Source organism: Haliotis rufescens, unplaced genomic scaffold, assembly GCF_023055435.1.
Source record: "Haliotis rufescens isolate VD_foot unplaced genomic scaffold, xgHalRufe1.0.p SCAF_20, whole genome shotgun sequence".
NCBI lineage: Eukaryota > Metazoa > Mollusca > Gastropoda > Lepetellida > Haliotidae > Haliotis > Haliotis rufescens.
Genome location: NW_025963891.1, coordinates 11,900,839 through 11,924,655, shown reverse-complemented (window position 1 = coordinate 11,924,655; position 23,817 = coordinate 11,900,839). Strand labels below are relative to the sequence as shown.

Sequence of the window (23,817 nt, the reverse complement as noted above, 5' to 3'; positions counted from 1 at the left end):
TAGAGTTCGCGTGTCATGTCTAAGATCTGGGCTCGATGCCCAACACATGTACAATATGTGACGACCATTCTTGGTGTGCCGTGATTTGACAGGAATGGAGCTTTACTCACTACCTCAATGAAAGTTAACATACTGCCCCAACAGCCGCAGTCTATAGACTAAAGTAGTGAGAGGTATGTTTCCCGGTTGAAGCACGTTGACAGTGAGAAACTGAAATGTCACACACAAGATGAAATAGACCCAAAGTTCAAATAAGCCACTTGAAGTCAGGTACAGCCTGTCCTTCATGTTTTGGTCTTCCGTATTTCCGGGGAATTGGGCCACGTAGGGGTTAAACCACGAGTCTTTATTCATGAGGAGACGAGCGCAAGTCTTGATTAAATTACGGACATTTTTTGGAGATATTATTGGTCCAATATTCACAAGCAGTAGCTGCGTGTTGCCTTCACGGAGCCCTAGGGCGACCCAATTTTCATAACGCAATAAGGCTGATGTAAATACGCTCCAAAGGCAACAAAACCTATAAGCCGCTGTGGTTAGGGTTTCCACCATATCTGTACTGTCAAAGCCGGAGGAATTAACTGATCTTTACAGAATGGTCGCTACCGAACTGTGACAACGTGCTTCATTACGCTTAAGTCGAGCTAATGGTCTTTGCGAAACGTATATCAAGTATGAAATCCCAATGCTCACGTTGAGTATTTGAGTCATTAACTCATAACGCTCACATATCAGTTCGCGACCTCGTGTTGGCTATGGTGTTGTGTCAGCCAAGACACTTCCAGTTAATCGCCATCTTGTCAAGCGATCCGTGACATGATAGATCGTCTATCTAACTTGTCACCCTGGTGAAAAGATTATGAATAGCCACGTACATATAAGATACATATGATAAAAGACAAAACCTTTCAGCATAAATGAATCGACGAGGTATGTGAGTTGTCACGCTTCAGAAACAATTGTTAAATCAACGTCTTTGAAGTGCTTGCATATTCATTGACTATAAAGAGCATTGGGGACAAACAAGCTACCCCAGTCCGCAGCCAGATGTAATGTACCGCTATGTCGATTCCTTTCAAGATTACAAAGGCTCCAGCAATTCTAAATCATTCAAATCTCCCCGTCTTAAAATAGGACAGGAATCCAGGACTGCTTAAACAGAAACCAAAGCATCGGTGCCAACCAAATCCCCCAAGACATGTGGCACCTTTTGGATCTACATAGTAACAAGACATTATCAGGGTGTGTTTGGTCCGTGTTGGCACCAATGGTAAGAATACCGGAGTGGCTAAGAGACAGATTACCATTGTCAGAGGTCTCACTGATGTCCGAGACGTGATGGACTGGCTGTACCGATTCTTAGTTGGAGTCGGGTTACGCCAGGGATTGTAGAAGACTATTTGTAGAAGTGGACACTCGTTAGGGGAAGGGATTGGGTGTGTCCCGGGCGTGCTGGGACGGGGATGGAGAACATTCAGGAAATCGTGCTGCGTTAGTATCTTCCTGTGAACCGTCTTGTCACAACAGAACGTACTGAATTCAAACGTGTCACCTGATACCATTAATATGAAACTGGGGATCTGGCTGATGTGCACAAATAACCTTCATGTGCCTTGTCAATATATACTGAACAAACAAAGTTAGGAATCATAAGTATGTTTGGGAATATTGGATTTGAAACTGTGACCTCAGTCTTCACTACAAAAGAATATCCCCAAAATATTCATGACCCCTTACTATTTATGTTCAGTATATTTACTGGAGGCCATGTAGTCCCAAATACTGAGTCACAGAATTTGATTCTGAATCCGTGTTGAATTCTAGACGCGTCAAGAAAGTATGAAAGTATGAGAAGAAAATATGTTTGAATCAAATAAAGGCTTCGAGTAGTGATTCGTATGTCCCGAAAGGTTCGCGTTTCTCAAAATGTTAAAATATTGAACTTTAGTAATTAAGCAGTTTGACTACATTGTTGACATGTCATAAGCATTCCAGGGTTTCGCCAGATTCCTTGAAGCGTTTTTTCTTGCCTGTACACTATACCCGTAACCGTATCAGTGTCGATGTACGATCAATATATCATGGAGATGAGCCGGACGTGATATTCATCAGCAATTTGGTATCAGTCGGGTTTTCGAGAAACCTAACCTTTCCCGTAATTAGCACCTCAGCTGTTGACAAGATAGCATCGGCGCCGCACTTGACCACTACCCATCTGCCGACATCTTTTCACATGACCAGTCGACATTTCAAAATGGCCGGATTTAGTCTCATGGCCTCGTCGAAGCTCCGAGAACACAAAGGGCACATCAAAGCTGGTGAAGCATGCATTATTCCCCGATTATTCAACTGACCTGGGCAGAAGATCTCCGGGAGATTCCGGCAATGGTCGTTTCATGGACAGAGTCTGTCACTCGGTGATCACGGATACCGTGCACGCTATGCTTGATTTCATGCTTCATAACAAGACTTCAACGTTCCATAGAGTGAGTCTCGTTCGCTGGACAGCTGGATATCGCGATACAGCCATTACTGACAGATGTACTCCATGACGATGCGCTTGCGCTTATCTATTCAAGACATCAAACATTAACCTTGTTTACCCAGTATTCACCATGTCTAACATCTAAATTTAAAAAAACCAAAAACATTACCAATATACAATAAAAACTACCAAACAACACAACACAATATTATAAGTAATATTATAAGTGTAATTTCAAATCGTGAATTTTAATATAATGAAAAAGTGGATAATAGAGTAGGTTTTTGGTCGTGAAGCGACTGTTGGTGTCACCGCCGTGATATTTCTGGAATATTGTCACTGCAGCGTAAAACCATACTCACTCATATAAACAAGATAATACGTCTCTTAATCTTAACTTAGAATTTTTTTTAAATTAATTTATCTGGTAGTTTCTAGTATAAGCGACCTTCATAAATTATGATAATACGTTTGTGTAAAGCTCATAAACTGTGACATATTTTTCTTAACATTTCACTTAGAACATTGACCACATACAGACGATGTGACAAGCTTGGGCGGGTTGTTCCTCGTAACAATCTAGACACACTTTCGCTGCTGTGACACATTCCTCCCATATCACACCATTGTCCTATGTCCCTCAAAGGGTTAACTGTACTGTCGCCACTTATTTCAAGTACGTGAATACCTCACGAATACCAATACTTAATCTGGACAAATTTACCATGGCCGGATCTACCTTGACACCGATTTGTAATTGTGTTATTTCGGCGCGTCTATTGTTTTAGCCCAAGTCAAGGAGTTGATAGGAGATTGACTCCCAATATATCCTAACTGCCTTCACGGGGTCAGATCTACGTGTTTCATCCCCGCTGTCGCGCGTCTCGGTAAGCTCTTGTAATATGTTGACTGGGAGGAGAAGAGGGAGCGTTAACATGAGGCGATTAAACTCGCCTCGGGTCCCTTTCCCCGCGAACATGATCCAATGTTAAATATAACACTACATGGTTGTCCGTGATGTTTTATAGCGTGTGAGTCTTCCACAAGCTCAGCTGTGACGAACAAGAGACGAGTTAGTTTACAATGTAGAAAATCCTTAATTCTGTCTTAATCCTGATAGTTTTACAGAAGAGGTGGTTCTGATGTGATGAAGGCCGACTACTTACGAAAAAGGGGTTGGGAGGCAAATGGGGACAGTGTTGTGGATACAGGGGTTTGTTGTGGGTATAGGAACGGCTATCTGGGAAGATATGGGGGTGGGGGAAGAGTCAGGGTGCTAGTTGGAAAGGGTGCGTGTTTGTTGGGGAAGTGAATAGGGAAGAGAAGGGATGGTTTGGGATGCGGGGTTGGTGGATGGGGGATGGAGAAGAGTCGGGGTGGTGGTTGGGAAGGATATGGGTGCGGGCATGGAGGGGGGCAGGAGGAGAATCGGGGTGGTGGTTGGGAAGGGTTGGGGTGGTGTAAGTGAGAAAGGGCATGACAGTGATATCGGGCAGTGTTATAATATTCCATGTAATACTCGACAAGGAGTAACATACTATTCATTTGGCATCCATAATTAACTACGATTAATGTTTTCATGTCTCAATATATTTATCTATTAACAAATGAACAAATATGTTCGTGTCAGATATATCCTGAAGAGAAAAGACCCCTCAAAAATCAACTTATAGTTTGTGCTTAAACAAGTTGATGTTATTAATGTAAAAGCTTACTACCTCTATATACGATGAATCAAAGCTTTCACTCCTGTAGCCTTCATGAAATATAGATGGACATTGTCAGCTTATCTTTAACGGTGACTAGTTTCTTTAACAACACCCTTTACTAATAAATATGGCTACAAGTATCGAGTTGGTTTATATTATTCATAACTCAAATAATACCGTGTTCAATCCACGACCTACAGATAGATCCATTAACAAAGTAACCTGACGCGTGTCTAGACAATATAGCCTGTCTTTCCAATACTTTATTTGCCAGACGGGACAAGGATAGCGTTTGCTATCTGAGTAAATATTCTCACTAAATTAATGAACAGATCCCTGGTGATAAACGCCTGTGTCTCACGCCAGTCATATTGACTCCGAGGCCAGTGATTTCAACATAAAGACATCGTGTTTGATTTTCTCTGTTCAGAGTTACGTCCCTTGGGCGTCCTTGACCCCCCATGCTCTTACGTTCGAATCCCAGCTTCGCCCCGCTTATGTTTGTAGGTTTGTGCTCGAGTGTTTCAACGGTGAAAAACGTCTAGGGGCTGCATCACTTCGGGCTGTTTGGTGATCAGTTTGCTTCTACTATTCATTGGAGGTACGGATGGCCCAGTTGGCTAAGGTGTCCCTTACAATGATCCTGGGTTCGAATCCCGATTCGCACTGATTTTGTTTCTAGGTTTTTCAGCACCATACCCATGCTCGTGGGTTCCACCAACGTGGTACACGTCTGTATCACTTCAGACTTTCCTCTCTCATTAAGCTAACACGGCGTGACATAACTGAAATATTGTTCAAAGCCGCGTTTTACCAAACTCAAAATATGTGAATGATTGTTTTTCTACGATAATAAATACTTCCGAGGGCCCAATGATTGTTGTTGATGAATTTCGTGACAGATCTTATACAATATGTATGAAAATCAATAAAAGCTTAAGATTTTTTAATCATATCTATCGTCAGCATATTCATTGCATTGTTCAACTTACATATTTCTCCTAATGCTAAGGGTGTGTGTAACAAAACACTATAGAGAGAAATTTCAAGACGACAGTCAAGAATACCATTAATTTTTTAAAAAGACCAAGACGTACATGTTTTATGTTACATTTGCAGTTTAACCTTAACGAAAATAGTACATAAAGCGACAGACAACATGTGTATCGGTGATAGCAGGTGTGGCCAATACCCGGCGACGAGGGACGCCTCCCGCAGGGTCTACTCCTGCAACAAGGCAATAATCCCGTGTAACGCGGTCCCCCTCCCCCTATAGCTCTAATCCTCACCTACATCACAACACCTGCCCACACCCCAGGGCCCGTCACAGACTCGGAAGGGGGTGCAGCGACGTGTTCAAGCCCCTCGATTTTCCCGTCACTCAATCCGAACAAGACGGGATGACCTGATACCCTGTGCTTATACAGGCGTAATAATAGCTGCTCGCAGATAGGAAAAAAGTTATTGTGAAAGATTTGGGTAATGCTAGAGGCATGGGAGCTATTATCATCATAGGAATATTCAAGGGGAGAATTGGGCTTAGGGCTAGAGTTGGTTCTCTACTCAGAGAATGACCTTCTTCTCGTGTTTCTCAATTAGAAACGCGAGGTCACGTTGCCTTGATGACGTCACGACACGTTCTCCCAAAAAGAGGCATCTCAAACAATGGTTTTGAGGCTAGACATTTTTCAGTAAAGACTGTACATAGGAGGGGATCTCATATGATTTAAGTACGTAAATCAAAAACAACAACTTTGAAACTATAGGTAATTATTTAAACAAAGCATATTCACTTTGCGCTATCCACGCGCTTAAGCTAATGGCGCTACACAATTATTACCCTGTCAAAGGATTTAGCATTCATTAAGAAAGGGTTACGCCGGCTCCCTTGGGACCACTAAACCAAAGCTGCTTAGATGGCGCTTGGCTAACCTAAAGTCCCCGACATATAGTCATGTATAAGGTTAAATGACAATAATTAATTAAAGGAAGCCGCGAGCAATAAAGAACTGTCAAGTCTCTTATTCCCAGAGCTAGAGCTGGAAAGGGGATGAGGGCAGGCCGCGGGGATGTTAATAGGGTAGGAGTGATATTTTTTTTCTAAAAATAATAATATGTTCTTGGTTCTGTAAAAGAGATTAATTGGGCGCAGGAGGATTAACATCAATTTCATCCTTCCGGGTACCCATTAAATGATTGGTGTACAGCGGCAAATTGGGGACAAAGTAACTTGGGTAAAATGACACTACATGTCTTGCGACTTGTTTGTCATTTATATACATGTCGTTTGTATCGAAATAATCCGATTATCTGATCAATTGAGGTTTTTTAAACTGTGGACAGAAATTTGGACTTTCTGACAATGTGAATATATAATAAATTCACAAAACATTATTTATTTTTTGAAACTCCCATCAACGGATGCTACTATTTGAATTCAGTCACAGAACCACGTGTAGTTGCAACCAAAGACGTATATAGTATTGTATGTACGTCCGTGTTGCAACCATGACATCAGAATGTTACTCTCGCATAATCACGCGTGAGCACAACGTACATTTAGTCTCCAAATAAACTATCCTGTTTGCAAAAAAACATATTTCATTTTTTGAAACTCCCATCAACGCATGCTAGTATTTGAATTCTGTCACAGAACAACGTGTAGTTGCAACCATGACATCAGATTGTTACTCTCGCATAATCACGCGTGAGCACAACGTACATTTAGTCTCCAAATAAACTATCCTGTTTGCAAAAACATATTTAAGTAATTGTACCAAGTTGGCCTTCGTAGCGTCCCGGAATGGCCCTCGAATATTTCCGCGCCGAGAAAAGCGATAATGTATTCCACCTTGGTCCCGATTGTTTCCGATGTCAAATCCAGTGTTATCCACCGCTATCGTTTCCTGGGGAGGCACGTGGCCGGCTAGGTGTCCCCCTAATGTTCTGCTTGTGAATTACACCCTACATTCTACCGTGGACATGGGTAAGCTTTACCATGATGTAAACCATATTTATAGTGTAAATTACAGAAGCTGCAACAATAATGTGCTTGGTAAGAGTCGGGAGAGGGGTGGCTAGATTAGGTTTCTCTTAAAAGGGTTATATGGAAGTTATCAAGTATAAAAGATAGTCTTTCAACCTTTAATGTTTTGTCATTGAATATTCAGTTCACCGTGGGCTAGATGTGTTTACACAGTGCATGTTGGTTAAAAAATTCTTGTATCGCACATAAACGCAGTGTTGAGGTATAAAATGTATATATAGGTTTCATTAGAGTTTGTAGCTCTTATCAGATTCAGGCTGTACTTGACACGCGAGGAAGAATACCAACCTTGCTGAGACGCACAACGTTGGTTTAACTGCATATCAAAACATCCTCTTCCTCAAAGAAGACAACCAGTTCCTAATTCATTATTATTGCATTCGCGACCAACTCGTGTCATTCCGAGACATGCCGAATAGCCATTTTGTCACACTCGTGTCGTTCCGTGACAAGCCGAATGGTCACGGAAATGGGCGAGTGTTGCCGTATGTTTTTTGTATGTCACGGAAATATGCGAGTGGTGACGAATCTTCTGAGTGACATTACGCTAATGAGACACCTGATTTCTCCGCAGAATGAATGTTTGGTCTATTTTTACTGGCGTCTATCGATAACAATCTGATGTGCTTATTCCGCCTCGTCATTCCGCGCTCACCGCTGCACTGTCCCTCCGCCTCGTCCCCGACTCCAGCATGCCTTGACTCAAGTTTGTTTGCTCTCTAAACATTGTCAATTAGGTTAAAATCAACCTCGAGTGATCCCTAAGAAGCCAAAATGATCCTCCAACAGACCATCATAATCAACATACCACGGAGCCAGCGTTCTAAGAGGCCATCTTTTGTCCGTTGGTTGCCCATCAAATACACTACTTCCACTAACTTTGTTCCACTAAGCGTAATCAGTGAGATTGCTAACAAAGACTTTAAGTCGTATCACTGACAGTTTATTGACGTTGGGACAGAAGGAGTTAACGAAGCAGCAAATAGCCTCCTTGCCACAGACCACGTTGGCCGATGGTGGTCAGACTATCAGTGTTATGTAACGCCTCAGATGGCGCGTGTCTGAATTCACCTAGGCTGGTTATAAGGTACCGGTTCCTCCTAGACGGCCTCCCCTGGTATTACTTTACATAAGTTGGTGGAATTGCAGACCTGCTTGTTCGGGCGGTGTAATCACTCTTCGTCAGGATAATACAAGTGTAAAGCGGAGGGATTGCAGAAAGCCATGTCTGAAAGCTAGGGAACATGTGTGGAGCCATGTACATGTGCTTACCGCGACGGGGGAGAGGCGGAACATGGGAGGGGGAGAGAGCCAAGCAATTAGACAAATAACGCATCGAAGCATATACACTTGGTAGATTGTCTTTCTGACGCTTCTATATTCTAAATCATGTTTTGGAGATTTAAATCGTTCCTGAGCGTGTTTGAAGCTTGCGTCTGATAGATCATGAAATCTCCGCGGGAATCAACATGAACACAAATTGGTTTGTTGTGCGGCCCTGTTGAGCTCTTGTGCAATATTACCCTTTTATGACAGCTAGGATGCGACCCCCTTGTTACGACATAGGTGGAATCGAGCTTATGTGTTATACTGACAGTTTTACGACATATATTGGGAAAGGTTTTCGGCAGGAACGCCGGAAGTGCATTGTCTCTAGCACTCGAGATAATTAAATTACCATCCCGAAACAACGCCAGATGAAATGCACTCGGCAAGATTCACAAAAATGAACATGCCCCTCACAAACTACGCCTATAACACGTCCTCTGCTCCCGTAAATTCCCAGCTACACAACGCCCATGTTTTACAACGTGTGCGATTCCTGGCATTGTCTTGGGGCGGGGGCATATTACCCTTGAGACACCTACTACATCAAGGTGTAAGGGGTTCTACATCATACATGATGGACACCACATGAGGTAGATTAAAATCTACTGACAGCCAGGAGCTTAGGAACATGCGTCGGATATAGGGATTCCGCTGTAGAGAACCTTTGTGGGGATACCTGTGCCGGGTGCATTTAGGGATATATCTTTAGGGATCCCTTGGTCGGGACATATTTTTATTGATACCGGTGTAGGGATATATCTGTAGGGATACCACAATAGGGATGTATCAGTAGGGATACAACTGAGAATATATCTGATGGGATACCGCTGAAGGAATATATCTGTAGGGATACCACAATAGGGATATATCTCTTGGGATACCGCTGAAGGAATATATCTGTAGGGATACCACATTAGGGATATATCTCTTGGGATACCGCTGAAAGAATATATCTGTAGGGATACCACAATAGGGATATATCTCTTGGGATACCGCTGAAGGAATATATCTGTAGGGATACCACATTAGGGATATATCTCTTGGGATACCGCTGAAGGAATATATCTGTAGGGATACCACATTAGGGATATATCTGATGGGATACCGCTGAAGGAATATATCTGTAGGGATACCACATTAGCGATATATCTCTTGGGATACCACATTAGCGATATATCTCTTGGGATACCGCTGAAAGAATATATCTGTAGGGATACCGCTGAAGAGATACCATTGTCGGGACCTATATTTATGGATACCGATGTAGGGATACCACAATAGGGATATATCTCTTGGGATACCACTGTACAAACTTACAGATATTGCAGATGTATGTGGGGATATATCTTTGGGGAAACCGCTGTAAGTACATATCTGTATGGGAACCACTGTAGGGATATATCTGTGAATAAACCGCTGTGATGATATCCTGTTAGGATTTCTCGCTAGGGTTTATGATTTTCGGACATTTATAGCAAAGGACATTACTCGCACACGTATTTATATTCCTGATGGGGCTTCGCGACTTGAGGTTTCTGCAATACGTCTTTAAGATGTAAAGAAGGAATACACTCACATGTTTTGCCCGATCCTCGGCTACAAAATGTGAAAATGCTTGGAACTCTTTTCTTTGTGGGGTTAAGCTCGTCGTGTAAGTATTGCTGGCATTATGGCATCGAACATCAACAGACTTGAACACATTCAGTTTTGTTGGCCGAGGGTCTGTTATGGAAGACGCCGTGTATCTTGTCCGCTGACTCTTTATACAATCAGAGAGTATTAGCCTTGTCATTTCATTCCGACATTCACGTCAATGCTCCCGCCGCTGAACAACAATCCACTGAGACAGCTATTTCTGGACGTTCTTCACAATGAATAATATCTTACATTACGGCAAAACTTTGCAAAAGTGTCACCATGTAGTAAAATACCTCGAACATGCGATAAATATTAATTATCTGAACCACGTCGACCAGAATGCATAAACATCCACACAATGACGTGATTAAAAAGCGGTTGAACTAATCGCTGCTGGTGGGAAATGTAAGATGCTGCTGGTGGGAAATGTAAGATATGTAACCGGGACTAGACGCTGCCTTGGAATAGTTTCTCCACTCAACGAGGCAGTGGGGAAACAAAGTATTTGTCTGCAATTTCAAACTCCCCAGCAATGCAGCTACTTCGATAGCTTTAACCTGTTACAGGCAACTCGATATAGAAAGTATTCAGCCCTTCTTTTTGAGGCAGCTGCGACCGAGAATATTTCCCATGTTTACAAGTAGGTCCCACCGGGCAGGTATGATTATATTTACAGGTTCGTCCTACAGGGTAGGTATGACCACCTTTACAGTTGAGTCCCACCGGGCAGGTATGACAATATTTACAGGTTCGTCCCACAGGGTAGGTATGACCATATTTACAGGTGAGTCCCATCGGGCAGATATGACAATATTTACAGGTGAGTCCCACATGGCAGGTATGATCATATTTACGGGTTATTCCCACAAGACATGTATGACCAATTTATAGGTACGTTCCACAGGAAACGTATGACCATGTTTACAAGTTAGTCCCATAGGGCAAGTATGCTTTATGCAGAGATTTCTATTGGATATGGAACGGGTTTTGTCGCTATATTTAGGTTATTCCAACAGGGCAATAATGACCATGTTTCACGTTATTCCAACAGGGCAAGAATAACCATGTTTCACGTCATTCCAACAGGGCAATAATGACCATGTTTCACGTTATTCCAACAGGGCAAGAATGACCATGTTTTACGTCATTCCAACGGGGCATGAATGACCATGTTTCACCCCATTCCAACGGGGCATGAATGACCATGTTTCACCTCATTCCAACGGGGCAAGAGTGACCATGTTTCACCTCATTCCAACGGGGCAAGAGTGACCATGTTTCACCTCATTCCAACGGGGCATGAATGACCATGTTTCACCTCATTCCAACGGGGCATGAATGACCATGTTTCACGTCATTCCAACGGGGCATGAATGACCATGTTTCACGTCATTCCAACAGGGCAAGAATGACCATGTTTCACGTCATTCCAACAGGGCAAGAATGACCATGTTTCACGTCATTCAACGGGGCATGAATGACCATGTTTCACGTCATTCCAACAGGGTAAGAATGACTATGTTTCACGTCATTCCAACAGGGTAAGAATGACCATGTTTCACGTCATTCCAACAGGGTAAGAATGACTATGTTTCACGTCATTCCAACAGGGTAAGAATGACCATGTTTCACGTCATTCCAACAGGGTAAGAATGACTATGTTTCACCTCATTCCAACAGGGCAAGAATGACTAAGTTTTACGTCATTCCAACAGGGCAAGAATGACCATGTTTCACGTCATTCCAACGGGGCAAGATTGACCCTGTTTCACGTTATTCCAACAGGGCAATAATGACCATGTTTCACGTTATTCCAACAGGGCAAGAATGACCATGTTTCACGTCATTCCAACAGGGCAGGTATGACCATGTTTCACGTTATTCCAACAGGGCAAGTATGACCATGTTTCACGTCATTCCAACAGTACAGGTATGACTTTATTTACAGGTTAGACCCACAACCTAGGTATAACCATGTTTCACCGTATTCCTACAGTACGGGTATGGGTCACATATCACCACAACTATACATGGGGATTAACAACATACCGTAGCACATTTGACACGTTACCACTGATTATATATACATGTATGTATGTCGTGACTCGTCGGTAGAAAGACATCATTGCGTACCATATTTGAGATAACACTTTTCACTGCTCTGATATTCCATTAATACGTGACAAGGGAAGATACAAGAAACATAAGAAAGTAGAACATGAAATAAATATCAATATTACATGGTAACTGAATCTTCAGAAGGAAATGTTCGTCGATATGTCTCATTGAAACAAATTTGATATTCAATAATTTCAGCAGAGGATATCGTGCGTTTCGTTGTTTGGTCTATTGCACGGCGTTAGCGTTTATCTATATCGAAAGAAAGCTTGTTTGTTTGATGACAAAAACGCATTTACAGAAACCATGAATGTATTAATACTTAGTTGTGAAGTACAACAAATTAGCTCCCGCTGTTACATTGACGACGATGTCATTTCTGTGAGAGTCTCCATCAGGATATCAATACACCAACAACGACCATGCACGCTTTAATCCAGTTTGAAAAATCGTATAAAATGCTAGGTAGGTTAGGTAAAGACGTCCCAAAGCAACGTCCACAGGCAAGAGATCTACACCTATACGTCTCTGTCCAACCAGGCAGGAAGATACTAAATCACCCCTCCACTATATATCCATGCATAACGTTATACAAATATTATATGATAAGGACCAATACGTAGAATATCATACACCTTGAGAGGAGTAGATACCTGACACTGCCATCGAAACATGGCGTCAGTTTGTCGGTAAAACAACACTTGTTACAGTTCGCATAATAAAAGTTCTTTTAGCACAACCATGATTAACACAACGACTAGCGTTCAATGATTAACACAACGACTAGTGTTGTTGGTGTATTCGGTAATCACTGATATTAAATTCTCTCTCTCTCTCTCTCTCTCTCTCTCTCTCTCTCTCTCTCTCTCTCTCTCTCTCTCTCTCTCTCTCTCTCTCTCTCTCTCTCTCTCTCTCTCTGTATTGATTTTAACTTTCTCTGGGTATTGATCCGACTTGTCCCACTCGAACCGCTATCTCCACACAGCGTTACAACGCCGACGGAACAATGAGATGGAAGTAATTAGATTTTAACAATAAAAGAAACATTTCTGATTTTCGAACCCTGAAGACATTCATTATCATTTTCATACTTTCAAACACATGTGAATATATTACATTTATATTATATGTAGTATTGTCCAGTTAACTACATTTAAACTTTCCCCTCGTCAAATTATCTACATTTATACTTTCCCCTCTTCTAGGCATCTACATTTACACTTTCCCCTAGTCAAGTTATTAACAATTAAACTTTCCCGAGTCCAGTTATTAAAATGAAAACTTTCCCCTCCTCCAGACATCTGCATTTACAATTTCCAGTCGTCCAGTTATCAACACAAAAGCTTTCCCTCGTCCAGTTATCTACATTAATACTTTCCCCTCGTCAAGGCATCTACATTTATGCTTTCCCCTCGTCTAGGCATCTACATTTATACTTTCCCCACGTCCAGTTATCTACCAGTTATACTTTCCCCTCGTCCAGTGATATACATTAATACTTTCCACTCGTCTAGGCATCTACATTTATACTTTCCCCACGTCCAGTTATCTACATTTATACTTTCCCCTCGTCCAGTGATATACATTAATACTTTTCCCTCGTCTAGGCATCTACATTTATGTTTTCCCCTTGTCCAGTTATCTACCATTTATACTTTCCCCTCGTCCAGTTATCTACCATTTATACTTTCCCCTCGTCCATTTATCTACATTTATACCTTTCCCTAGTCCAGTTATCTACATTTATACTTTACCCTCGTCCAGTGATATACATTTAAACTTTCCCCTCGTCCAATTCCCTTGGAATGCCGGGCACACACAGTCAGCCAACATGGGACGCAGTGTCAATAACCTCGCCTCAACACAACACGGATAAACATAAGCTACACCCGGCGTTTGTCCTCGCTGTTATTAGCCTTTTAGGTTAAGCGACCGAAGCTTTGTGTGTATCTGACAAGGAACAAGGTATAACATGTGTTGTCGCCTTCGATCTGGCCCGGACTCTGGGTTTGAACTGGCTGAGTCGACTGGTGCAGTATTTAAAACCTCGTCTCAACCCTCAGAATAAATACGCAACCATCACTACTTCATCACTGGTGCATCTTTCGACACAACAAATGCTGAGACTCAGACGAGAGAGCAAAATTTCATTTTGGCGAATTTTTCTGAGAAAAAAAGTAGCCAGTTCAGCATCGTGTTTCAAACACTGTTTATCAAATTGGAGAGCTTCTTGACACCCCGGGAAGTCGGTTTGAATATGTCAATTTCTCCGACTCGCAAAATATCAAGAGTCCCTGCCTTGCCCAATTAGCGACAGCTTGAGCAACGCTACTTGAGTATCCCCGAGGCGGACGTGAAACACGCGAAATAGACAACACAAGACTCTGTCGTCTAAAAAACGTCTAACGGACGCTAACAGACCGAATGAAATATCAGCTTTGTTGTAAACTTGTAAACCCCAGCGAGGCAGTATCGGCAAATGTCTATAAATCTACTCGTGCTGTGTTTGATATTTGACAGGGTGAAATGAAATCAAACAGCGACAATGTGACATGTTATCTATTCAAAAGTCCGCTGTGGCAAAGTACAAGTGTTATCTGTGTTTCTCAGTGATGTGGCGACTTGGCAAACAACCTCACTGTCGTTAGTCCTCGTCAATCAATTGTAAAGATGAAATGTCGTCTGCTCCAATATAATGTCGTCTGCTAACGTTCTCACGTGGGAAGAAGCAGACGAGATTTTATCCACAGCGTACTAAAGCCGATAATATCAACCTGACAGCAGTGACGCCAAATAAGTAGTAATTTGTATGACTGGAAATGTGCCTCAAGGTAACAGGCTCAATATATCAGTATTGTAAGGAAAGTAGGGCGAGACTGCAAGAGGGGGTATAATTTAGAATAATTATCACTCTTACCTGTACCACTGAAGTCCCTTATTGTAGTGTCTATCAAAGAAGTGGGGTTCGGGTCCAGGAGCACGAACATCAGGGTGGATCCTAAGGAACTCCAATAAGGCTCTTGTTCCTCCTTTCTTCACGCCAATAATTAGTGCCTCGGGTAATTTCTTTGTGGCATTTTCTTGTACCCTTGCGAGTCCTGTTGATTCTGTGCTGTCCTTTTTCTTGACCTGACTCCCCTCCTGGAACACCTCATATTCCTCCTCCTCCTCCTCCCCTCTCCCAGAATCACTCCACTCCTCGTCCAGATAAATCGTACTCGCGGTATTTGTCAACCGATTATCCATCTTGGATCGTTTGCTCACAAAGTTGTTTTCTGTATTCCCTCTTAAGCCTGGCTTGTTCCTCCCGCTAATAACCTTCCCGCCTCGCTCCAATATTTCTTGAGCATGTGAATTTTGAAGTACTCTGTTATGTCTTGAGACAAGCATTGAAGGTAAATCCTGAGTTTTGTCACTAAATTCCTCGTCTTGAAGTTTGTCCCCCAGGGCGGAGAGGTCGGAGGAAGAGGATCTCTCGCTGACGACGAGCGAGTCGGACAGAGGCACCACGTAGAGGACAGACAGGGCGAGGAGGTAAGCACAGACTATCAGGAACCCTCCAAGACTCATAATGACCAGCAACGCACTTCGTCTCACTCTCAGACAAGGAAACACAAACATATCCAGGAATAACACGGGGTTAAATTGCACCCCTCCGATGGTCCATCCATCGTTCCTTCATTCATCCGCCTTCGTCTTCTAGCCTTCCCACGACTACACCAACGTCGAAGGAGGCTCCATTTAGCCGACGTCCTGTTTAGTAAACATCCTTGGTCTGTGTCACGGCTGGTCAGTTAGTCACGACGCGAGGGCATTCTACCTGAAACATCAATACAACGTGAACTCCACTACACTAAGCCTGCTCTTACACCACATGTGTAAGTATTGTGTGCTGTGTGTCATGTGACTTGGCCCGCGCTGCTGATTGGCTATGCGGACAGCGCGAAGTGAATGAAAGCCCGATGTAAACAATATGCTATGGACATAACGGCACTCTTGGAGTAATTTAGACCAGTTCGGCGCGTGCCTGGTTTGGTAGTGCAGGCACGAGGGTTTGTTTAATTTCTCATTATCAACGCTGTGAGCTGTGAAACATGGAAAAGCATATCTAACCTCAGTGCAAGTGTTTTCTCATGATAGTGTAGAAGTGTTTACACATGAAAGGTAACAAGTAAACATTCCATAAAAATGTCGCTGAGCAGACACTAACTAACTAAACAAGAATATACGAACAAATATTAACAAATAAAAAACATTATATAATAAAAAGATAAACATAAACAATATATGATAATTTCACAATTCCTCTAACACAAGGACGCTTATATAGGAACGGTGATGCTTTAAAAAAGAAGAAACATTCGAATATTTAAACAAAGTATCTTTTAAAACTGCAAAATTAACCTGTTATTCGTCCCTGAAATGTATATCACTCCATCATAATTAACTTATACATAAAGTCCATATAGGGCTAAGTCACGTTTTCGAAATATCAAGAAGCCAGGAGCATTAAAAATGTATGTTCCTCAAAAGCCGTCATAATGTTGAATATGATACGTGCTGTAGTCGTGACTGGACGCCATCCACAACAAGGTTATGCATTCAGTGGGAGATGTTATCGCTCCCATTTCGACATTCTACCTGTCAGATACCGGCAAACTTTGCCCTCATGCCGAGCTGAGTGAGACTCCGTTGTGATTAACACTATAATTAGTCTGTCTAGCGTATTGTAATTGCTCGTATGAGTAACTGATATCTTGGTTTGCATATCTACATATTTCGCTTCTCACCATGAGCGTGTGAACAACATCTATCCCCCTTTGTCTTGTGTGGTGTATAATGTTACATTTCCTTAAACTCGGAGTCGCCGATGTGAAATATTTGTAAAGGAAGGTAGACAACTCTGAAATTTTATTTTGATTTATCCCATCAATAATTACCTCCCTTTCGTAAACCGAGCCGGGTTATCCGAAGTGATCTATATTTGCTTAACTTGTAAAATGTCATCTTCAGGTATATTTGTTCAATCGTATTTGTAATGCATTTGGTATGTCTGTCCCTGCGGGATAATGCATTGCGTTAATGGAGAATGTGTTATTTGATGAGATAACAATGTGGTATGTTATCCTATCATGTAAGAATGTAACTACGTGCAGATTTCAAACCGTATCTCGCCCCTCGATATGACAGCTAGTCGAGTCATCCACCTCTAAGTTCGGAGGTCGAGTCCCAACTAAATTCTCATATTCGTAGTTGTCCATTTCAAGTCATATCACGTGACTTTTGATTGATAGTGCTGGCCCCGCCTCAAGTAGAACTATGTAGTTATGTACACCAGTTTTAATCTGCACGCGTTCAGAGATTATCCCGTGCTTAGCAACTATCATATCGCGATTGGTATATATCCTCAAGTTGATGTGATAGGCTTTATGTTGCCCTGGTGGTATTGAGACAACACTGACACGTTGATCATGTTTTGGTGTTTAAGCTTAAATCATACAGACTGACCTGCCAGCAACGATTAAATGCTTAATGGGTGTAATTTGAGCCCGCAAGTGTTTTAATTATTAGCTCGTGTCGGTAAACTGACAATGATAGAATACACTTGGCACCCAGCACGGGGTATCATCACCTGGGGGCGGGAATGGGGCGTACATATTTACATACAATTAGGTGAACATGACTGTGTTATTCATGAGTAGGTACAGGTATTAAAAAGTTAGATACGCGAAAAAATACATGATGACTAATTATTGATGATGTATCCGTCGACAAATACAGTAGATTTTTCTTTGTAATTGGTATGCGGAGCATAGCTTCATTTTATTGTATTTGAAAGGGAACATTGTGCAATTTATATGGTTTATGTTTGATCTGATTGTCCGTTTAAAAAGGAGTCCAGAGCAACAACTGTTTTTCACACATGTGTTTTCATTTTAGTGAGCTATTATTAGTTTACTTTTTAAAATAATAATTTGCCAAGTTACTATTTTGATATATTTGGTATTTGATGATGGTCTTTCGGAAAACTATTTTTTTCTTAAATAGTTTTTGGTAATTTCAAAGCAACGATTCAAAACATGTGGCGTTATATAAGTCAGACTTCCTATCTCCATCCCGCATACCAACCCTACATGTCAACGCCATCAGGAAGACACGTGACTTGCAGCACAGCGTCAACTGAAATTCCAAGGGAGTAAATGATATCATATCACCTGTCAAGGTGGCTGATTACAGTACGATATTCACTGGATGATTATTTATGGTATGCTGTGTATATCGGTATTGGCATTACTGTAATTATCTCAATTTGGACGCATCGAGAAATATACTGAATGAAGAATATTGACACGATTCTATTCTTCAAAATTTCTTTTAGTTATACAGATAAAGATGTATCACACACAGACACACACACAGACACACACACACACACACACACACACATATATATATATATATATATACACACACACACACACACACACACACACACACACACACACACACACACACACATACATACATACATACATACATACATACATACATACATATATTCTGAATATTTTGTTTCACTTTGAAGATACTAACAGTTAAGTAAAAGGAACATAGCATACATTTATAATACATTTAATGTCGTGTTCAAATAAACATTGCATGTCCACGATTTCTATATAATTCTCAATGTAAAACAAGTGTTGTTAGTTTTGCACATGAAAGTAATTCGGTGTAATGTAATGCATTACCTTGTACATATCACGGTTGTCCCTAGTTTCTAACATGTAAGGAAAATGTTATTTATTCCTTGTGTGACGTGCTGAAATATTGCCGAGTTAAACAACAAACAACAAACATGTTATGCTCCATCTATAAAGTACGTGTCAATACAAACGTACCATTAGATTGATACTAATAGTTGGCGCGGTGGGGTAGCCTAGTGGTTGAAGCGTTCGCTCGTCACGCCGAAGACCCGGGTTCGATTCCCGACATGGGTACAATGTGTGAAGCCCATTTCTGGTGTCCCCCGCCGTGATATTGCTGGAATATTGCAAAACCCTATTCACTCACTCGATGATAACATAGTGGGACTGGGACCTGTATTTAAAGATACACTTGGAGCAACGCATACACTTTCATACCTTCAGTACCAAGTAGATTTCTCTTCTTCAAACACTGGGACTATTTTCATTTGGATGACGGGTGTAATATTGTAATCTTTCCTAAATAGTTAATCAAAAATTTACAAAAACAACAAAGAAAGTAAAGTAGTTTTGAAAAAATCATCTTTTCCAGATGTTTACATATTCTAATAAAAACGGGTTTAACGTTTCAAACACCGTGCCATGAATCACTGTATTTGTGTTGTGATATTCTTAAAGCCCACATTGTTTATGATAAAAGGATCGTTCAAAGTAAGATGGTCAGAGAATCACTGGAGAAGTCAACAACCATGTGGGATAAAATCTCGTTTGTACGTTAAACTGGTATAAATTCACATTATGATTTAACCGCATGTCTTTTAAATAACAGCGTTGTTTCCCTTGCGCCAATGAAATTTTGTAAGTTTGGCACCAGACAATATAATGGCTTGACAGTAAAACTGACTTTCCATGGAGAAAATACCAGTGTCGGTTATATGTTGGTAGTAACGCACTGTAACATAAGCATTGTAGTGAAGTAGCGACACCCAAAATACATACCATCGTTGGTAAGTTTACTGAGAAATAATTCATCAGAATCTGACACCCCAAAATATGCCTACGTAAATGAACGTATTTGTTTGTTCTTTAACATAAGTATAGAATTCCAAAATTATATTAATAATGATGTTCATGACACGTATTCTCATTTATTTATTTTATGAAGAAAAAGAAGAAGAAAAATTGATTTATTAATGTGTCGCTCTTTGCAATTATAAAATATTCTAAAACACAGTTATAACAATTTTAAAAATAGCAAAGTCCAGCCTCAAAGGGTTATGAAACACACAGTGGCATAAAATAACAAATTATATTGAATAAAACATAAATAGTTAAAATTGTATGAAAGGGATAGTTTAAACTTGAGGATTAATTAATTTGGTTTAAGTGAAAGTATTTATGAAGAAGTAGATCTGCGTCTGCACACAGAATAATAGATGCGGCTAAAGGATGGGAAAATAGGTCATTTACCATGAGGTAGCTTAGTTTATCAATGGGTCCCACAGAAGAAAAAAGAGGTTCAAATTAAATTAATTTAATTTAAAGATCATATCTTAAATCAGGACAGAATGGACAGACAATTTAAAATGTACCTAAACAACGAAACGCAGGCATGTGCATTCTCTGTAAACAACGTATTGGGAATTAGGAATGTATGTACATATTGATAATGGAAAACAAGCATATCAAATATTAAGATGAAAACCTTTTTCTGTGTGGCGTTTAAAGGCTACCAATGTTTACATTATTTTTAAGACGTTTGAAGGCTACATGTCTTTTATTTATTTCTCTACAACGTACCCTCAATAATTCACGTTCTCCGCCTCTAACTTTCTATTTTGTTAATATCGCATTTAATTTGTTCATTCAATTTTGTTGCGAAGCTTGTGATATTCATTACTCATTGTCTTTCACATGTTAGGGTTTCACTGCATACGTCAACAAGGAAAAAAGCTTAAAAAATAATACTGACTGAAAGTTTCAGCTGTTCAGTCATTTAAAGCAGCACAATATTTAATTGTCTGATTTTTGCACCTTGGCAATTATGATATTGATTTCTCAGTAGACATTGTAAGCTGTAGTTTGTCTGACTGGTGTGTTGAGGTGTCGCTCTCTGTAGCCTTCACAGGAGTGAAATAGACATGATTTGTGACACATGACAAGCGATAATTGTCTCGACCTCCTTTCTCCCCGCGCATGTCTGAATACAGGGGTGACATGTGCTGATAATAACGTTTGCATGGATCTCGGTGTCACTCTTGCGTGTTATAAACGTCATTGTGTTACAAATACAAGAGAAAATTGTATAATATTTTTTGGTTTTAAAATTACCTTTTCACATTCATTTCTGTTGCATTGTGCCAACTATCATTCTAAAACCACGTTAAAATATAGCGCGCGTGCGTGCGTGCGTGCGTGCTTGCGTGCGTGCGTGTGTGTATGTGTGTGCGTGCGCTCGTTATCCTTTTCGCGAACACCTGGTGTCATCACTGATTTTCAGTGGTCCATTCTTATAATTTCCACAGCTATTTTGCTATTTTTTCTTTTACACCCAGTTCTTCCTCGGATAATCGAGACTGGTTATTCTCTGGCGTTGTCGTTTTATATTTTTCATCTGTATATTTTTTTATTATTTTGTGGCCAAGCTGTATCCGCTATAGATATAAACAATGTTTCACTGAGCATGGGACCAGCGCGAGGCTCGAGGACACTATTTCGGTTGTCTAGTTATAATATTCATACAACAGATTCTATTTAACATAGAAACTAGTTGCAGAATTATTTTGACATAAAAGTGTGAAACACATATTGTGAAACAAATTTTAAATGTAAATATTTTAGCGTTTATGACTCTTTCTTGTGGCAATCCTTGACATTAATAACCGACACCAAAGAAATAAGACAATGTATATCACCTTCTGACTTTATATAAATAACGTCTGTATGTTTGCTTGTATATTATCAAGACTTGTGTGTCTCGTTTCCCGTTAGAATATCCCCCGTCAACCGTCGCCAGTACTATTTCAAATTGCTCACAACAGGAACATCTGCTGAGACAAGGACATTCATTTTCAGATAACTTCCTTGAAGATTTATGATAAAGAAGAAAAAAAATAATTTATATAACGGGATAGGATTACTCAAAATATGCATGCACACGCGTTCGTTAAAGAAAAACAAAAATGTCGCCACGCACAGGACAATTTCCTAGCATGCCAGGTACATAGGGGCTAGAGAACTACCGAAACTGTTCGCTCGTATTTGAGGCTTGTTTTTTGTTCTGTTCAGGAACCAGTGAGTGAGTTGGGTTTTACGCCGCATTAAGCAATCTTCATGCAATATCAGGGCACCAGAACATGTTTCACACATGTTGGAATTGGTCATTAGTTTCTTTCTTTGTCTGTTGTTTAACGCCGCACTCAGCAATATTTCAGCTATATGACGTCAGTTTGAAAAAAAAAGAGTCTGGACCAGACAATCCAGTCATTGACGTCATGAACATCGATCTACGCAGTTGGGATACGCATGCATCAACCAAGTCAGCGAGCCTGACCACCCGATCCCGCTAGTCGCCTCTTACCACAAGCATAGTCGCCTTTTACGACAAGCATTGTTGCTGAAGACCTGTTCTACCCCTGATCTTCACGGGTCCAGGCCATTGTTTTTCTTAAGAACTGCATACTACCATGGGATATGAAACTGTCACGATACAGAATGTAGTGTTGTGTCATGTGGCCCCGTGAGGCTAGTGGTGTCTGGACGTGCGTGTATCCAACACAAACCCTCGTTTTTCAAACGCTAAGTTTACATATTTAAACACGTTTACCAGTCTTAAAAGTTTGTTTATAAACAGATCACCGTGACTTGTAAAATCAAAGTTTACAATTTTAAAATATACACAGCAAATAAATACTTACAGAATTATTGTTGTATCTGGGATAAGACGACAGCGATATCCATAAGCAGGTATTAATTCTCCCTGTGTACACAGATCGGTTGGAGCTATACAAGCGGGGCTAAGAGCTTTGTTTGTCTAGAAGCTCGCGTTACCCAACAGTTTGCGGGACTCAGGGAGCACGCGCTGAGAAGGCTGCTGCATCAGTCAAAGCTTCCCGTATGTTTGTGCGTCTGTGCATCCTTGCCTCCTGTGTTTGTTTGTGATGCATGCATACACCTAGACACAATATTTGGCTTAAGACATCTGATACTCCTTAAACGCAAACGCACTGTATGAGAGATTAATGTACATGCATGACACAACACAGACGCGTGTATGAGTGACAAGGGGTTGTCAAAGCGTTACAATGTAAAAAGTTCAAGAAAATATTACTTTTTAAAAAAGTCTTTCGTAGGCATTTTGAAATAATTATTGATAAAACAGGAGGATCTAGGGTTTTAAGGATGAGCTTTTATATCTCTATCCCGTTAATATCGGAATGGGTGGCCTAGTGGTTACAGTGTTCGCTTGTTACCGCGAAGACCGGGTTCGATTCCCTACTTGGATGGGCGCTTGAAGCACTTATTGGTGTTCCCTGTCCCGATAATGCTGGAATGCTGATATTGCGAGAGACATTCACTCGCTCAGACTGAGTACATCGGATGAAGAGATTATGTTCGCTTAGGCTCCATAGGACTTGACATAAAGGTTTCACGAAATTTCTTTTTACTTTTTTTTGTAACGGATCCAGTTATTATAATCATGATCATCGTAATCAGATAACATGATTTGAAGAGTTTCAAAAGCAAACAGTGAACAAAATGAATTTAAACTTTTGTCAGTTTACAAAC

At 40.8% G+C, this 23,817-nt stretch overlaps 1 protein-coding gene across 3 annotated transcripts in view; it reads right to left on the bottom strand.

Moving 5' to 3' along the window:
* The window catches only part of LOC124131606 (heparan sulfate glucosamine 3-O-sulfotransferase 3B1-like), a 47,274-nt gene that overhangs the window by 17,400 nt on the left and 6,057 nt on the right, over positions 1-23,817 (bottom strand). Inside the window, exons 1-2 of one of the 3 annotated variants that reach the window (XM_046494989.2) lie at positions 22,947-23,090; positions 15,243-16,145 (exon numbers count right to left, since the gene is read on the bottom strand). In XM_046494989.2, coding sequence (XP_046350945.1) covers positions 15,243-15,946 — 704 coding nt within the window. In that variant the 5' untranslated portion in view covers positions 15,947-16,145; positions 22,947-23,090. Of the gene's footprint in view, positions 1-15,242; positions 16,213-22,946; positions 23,091-23,817 lie in introns of those variants that run through there. The other 2 variants (XM_046494979.2, XM_048400844.1) reach the window with 2 other exon arrangements.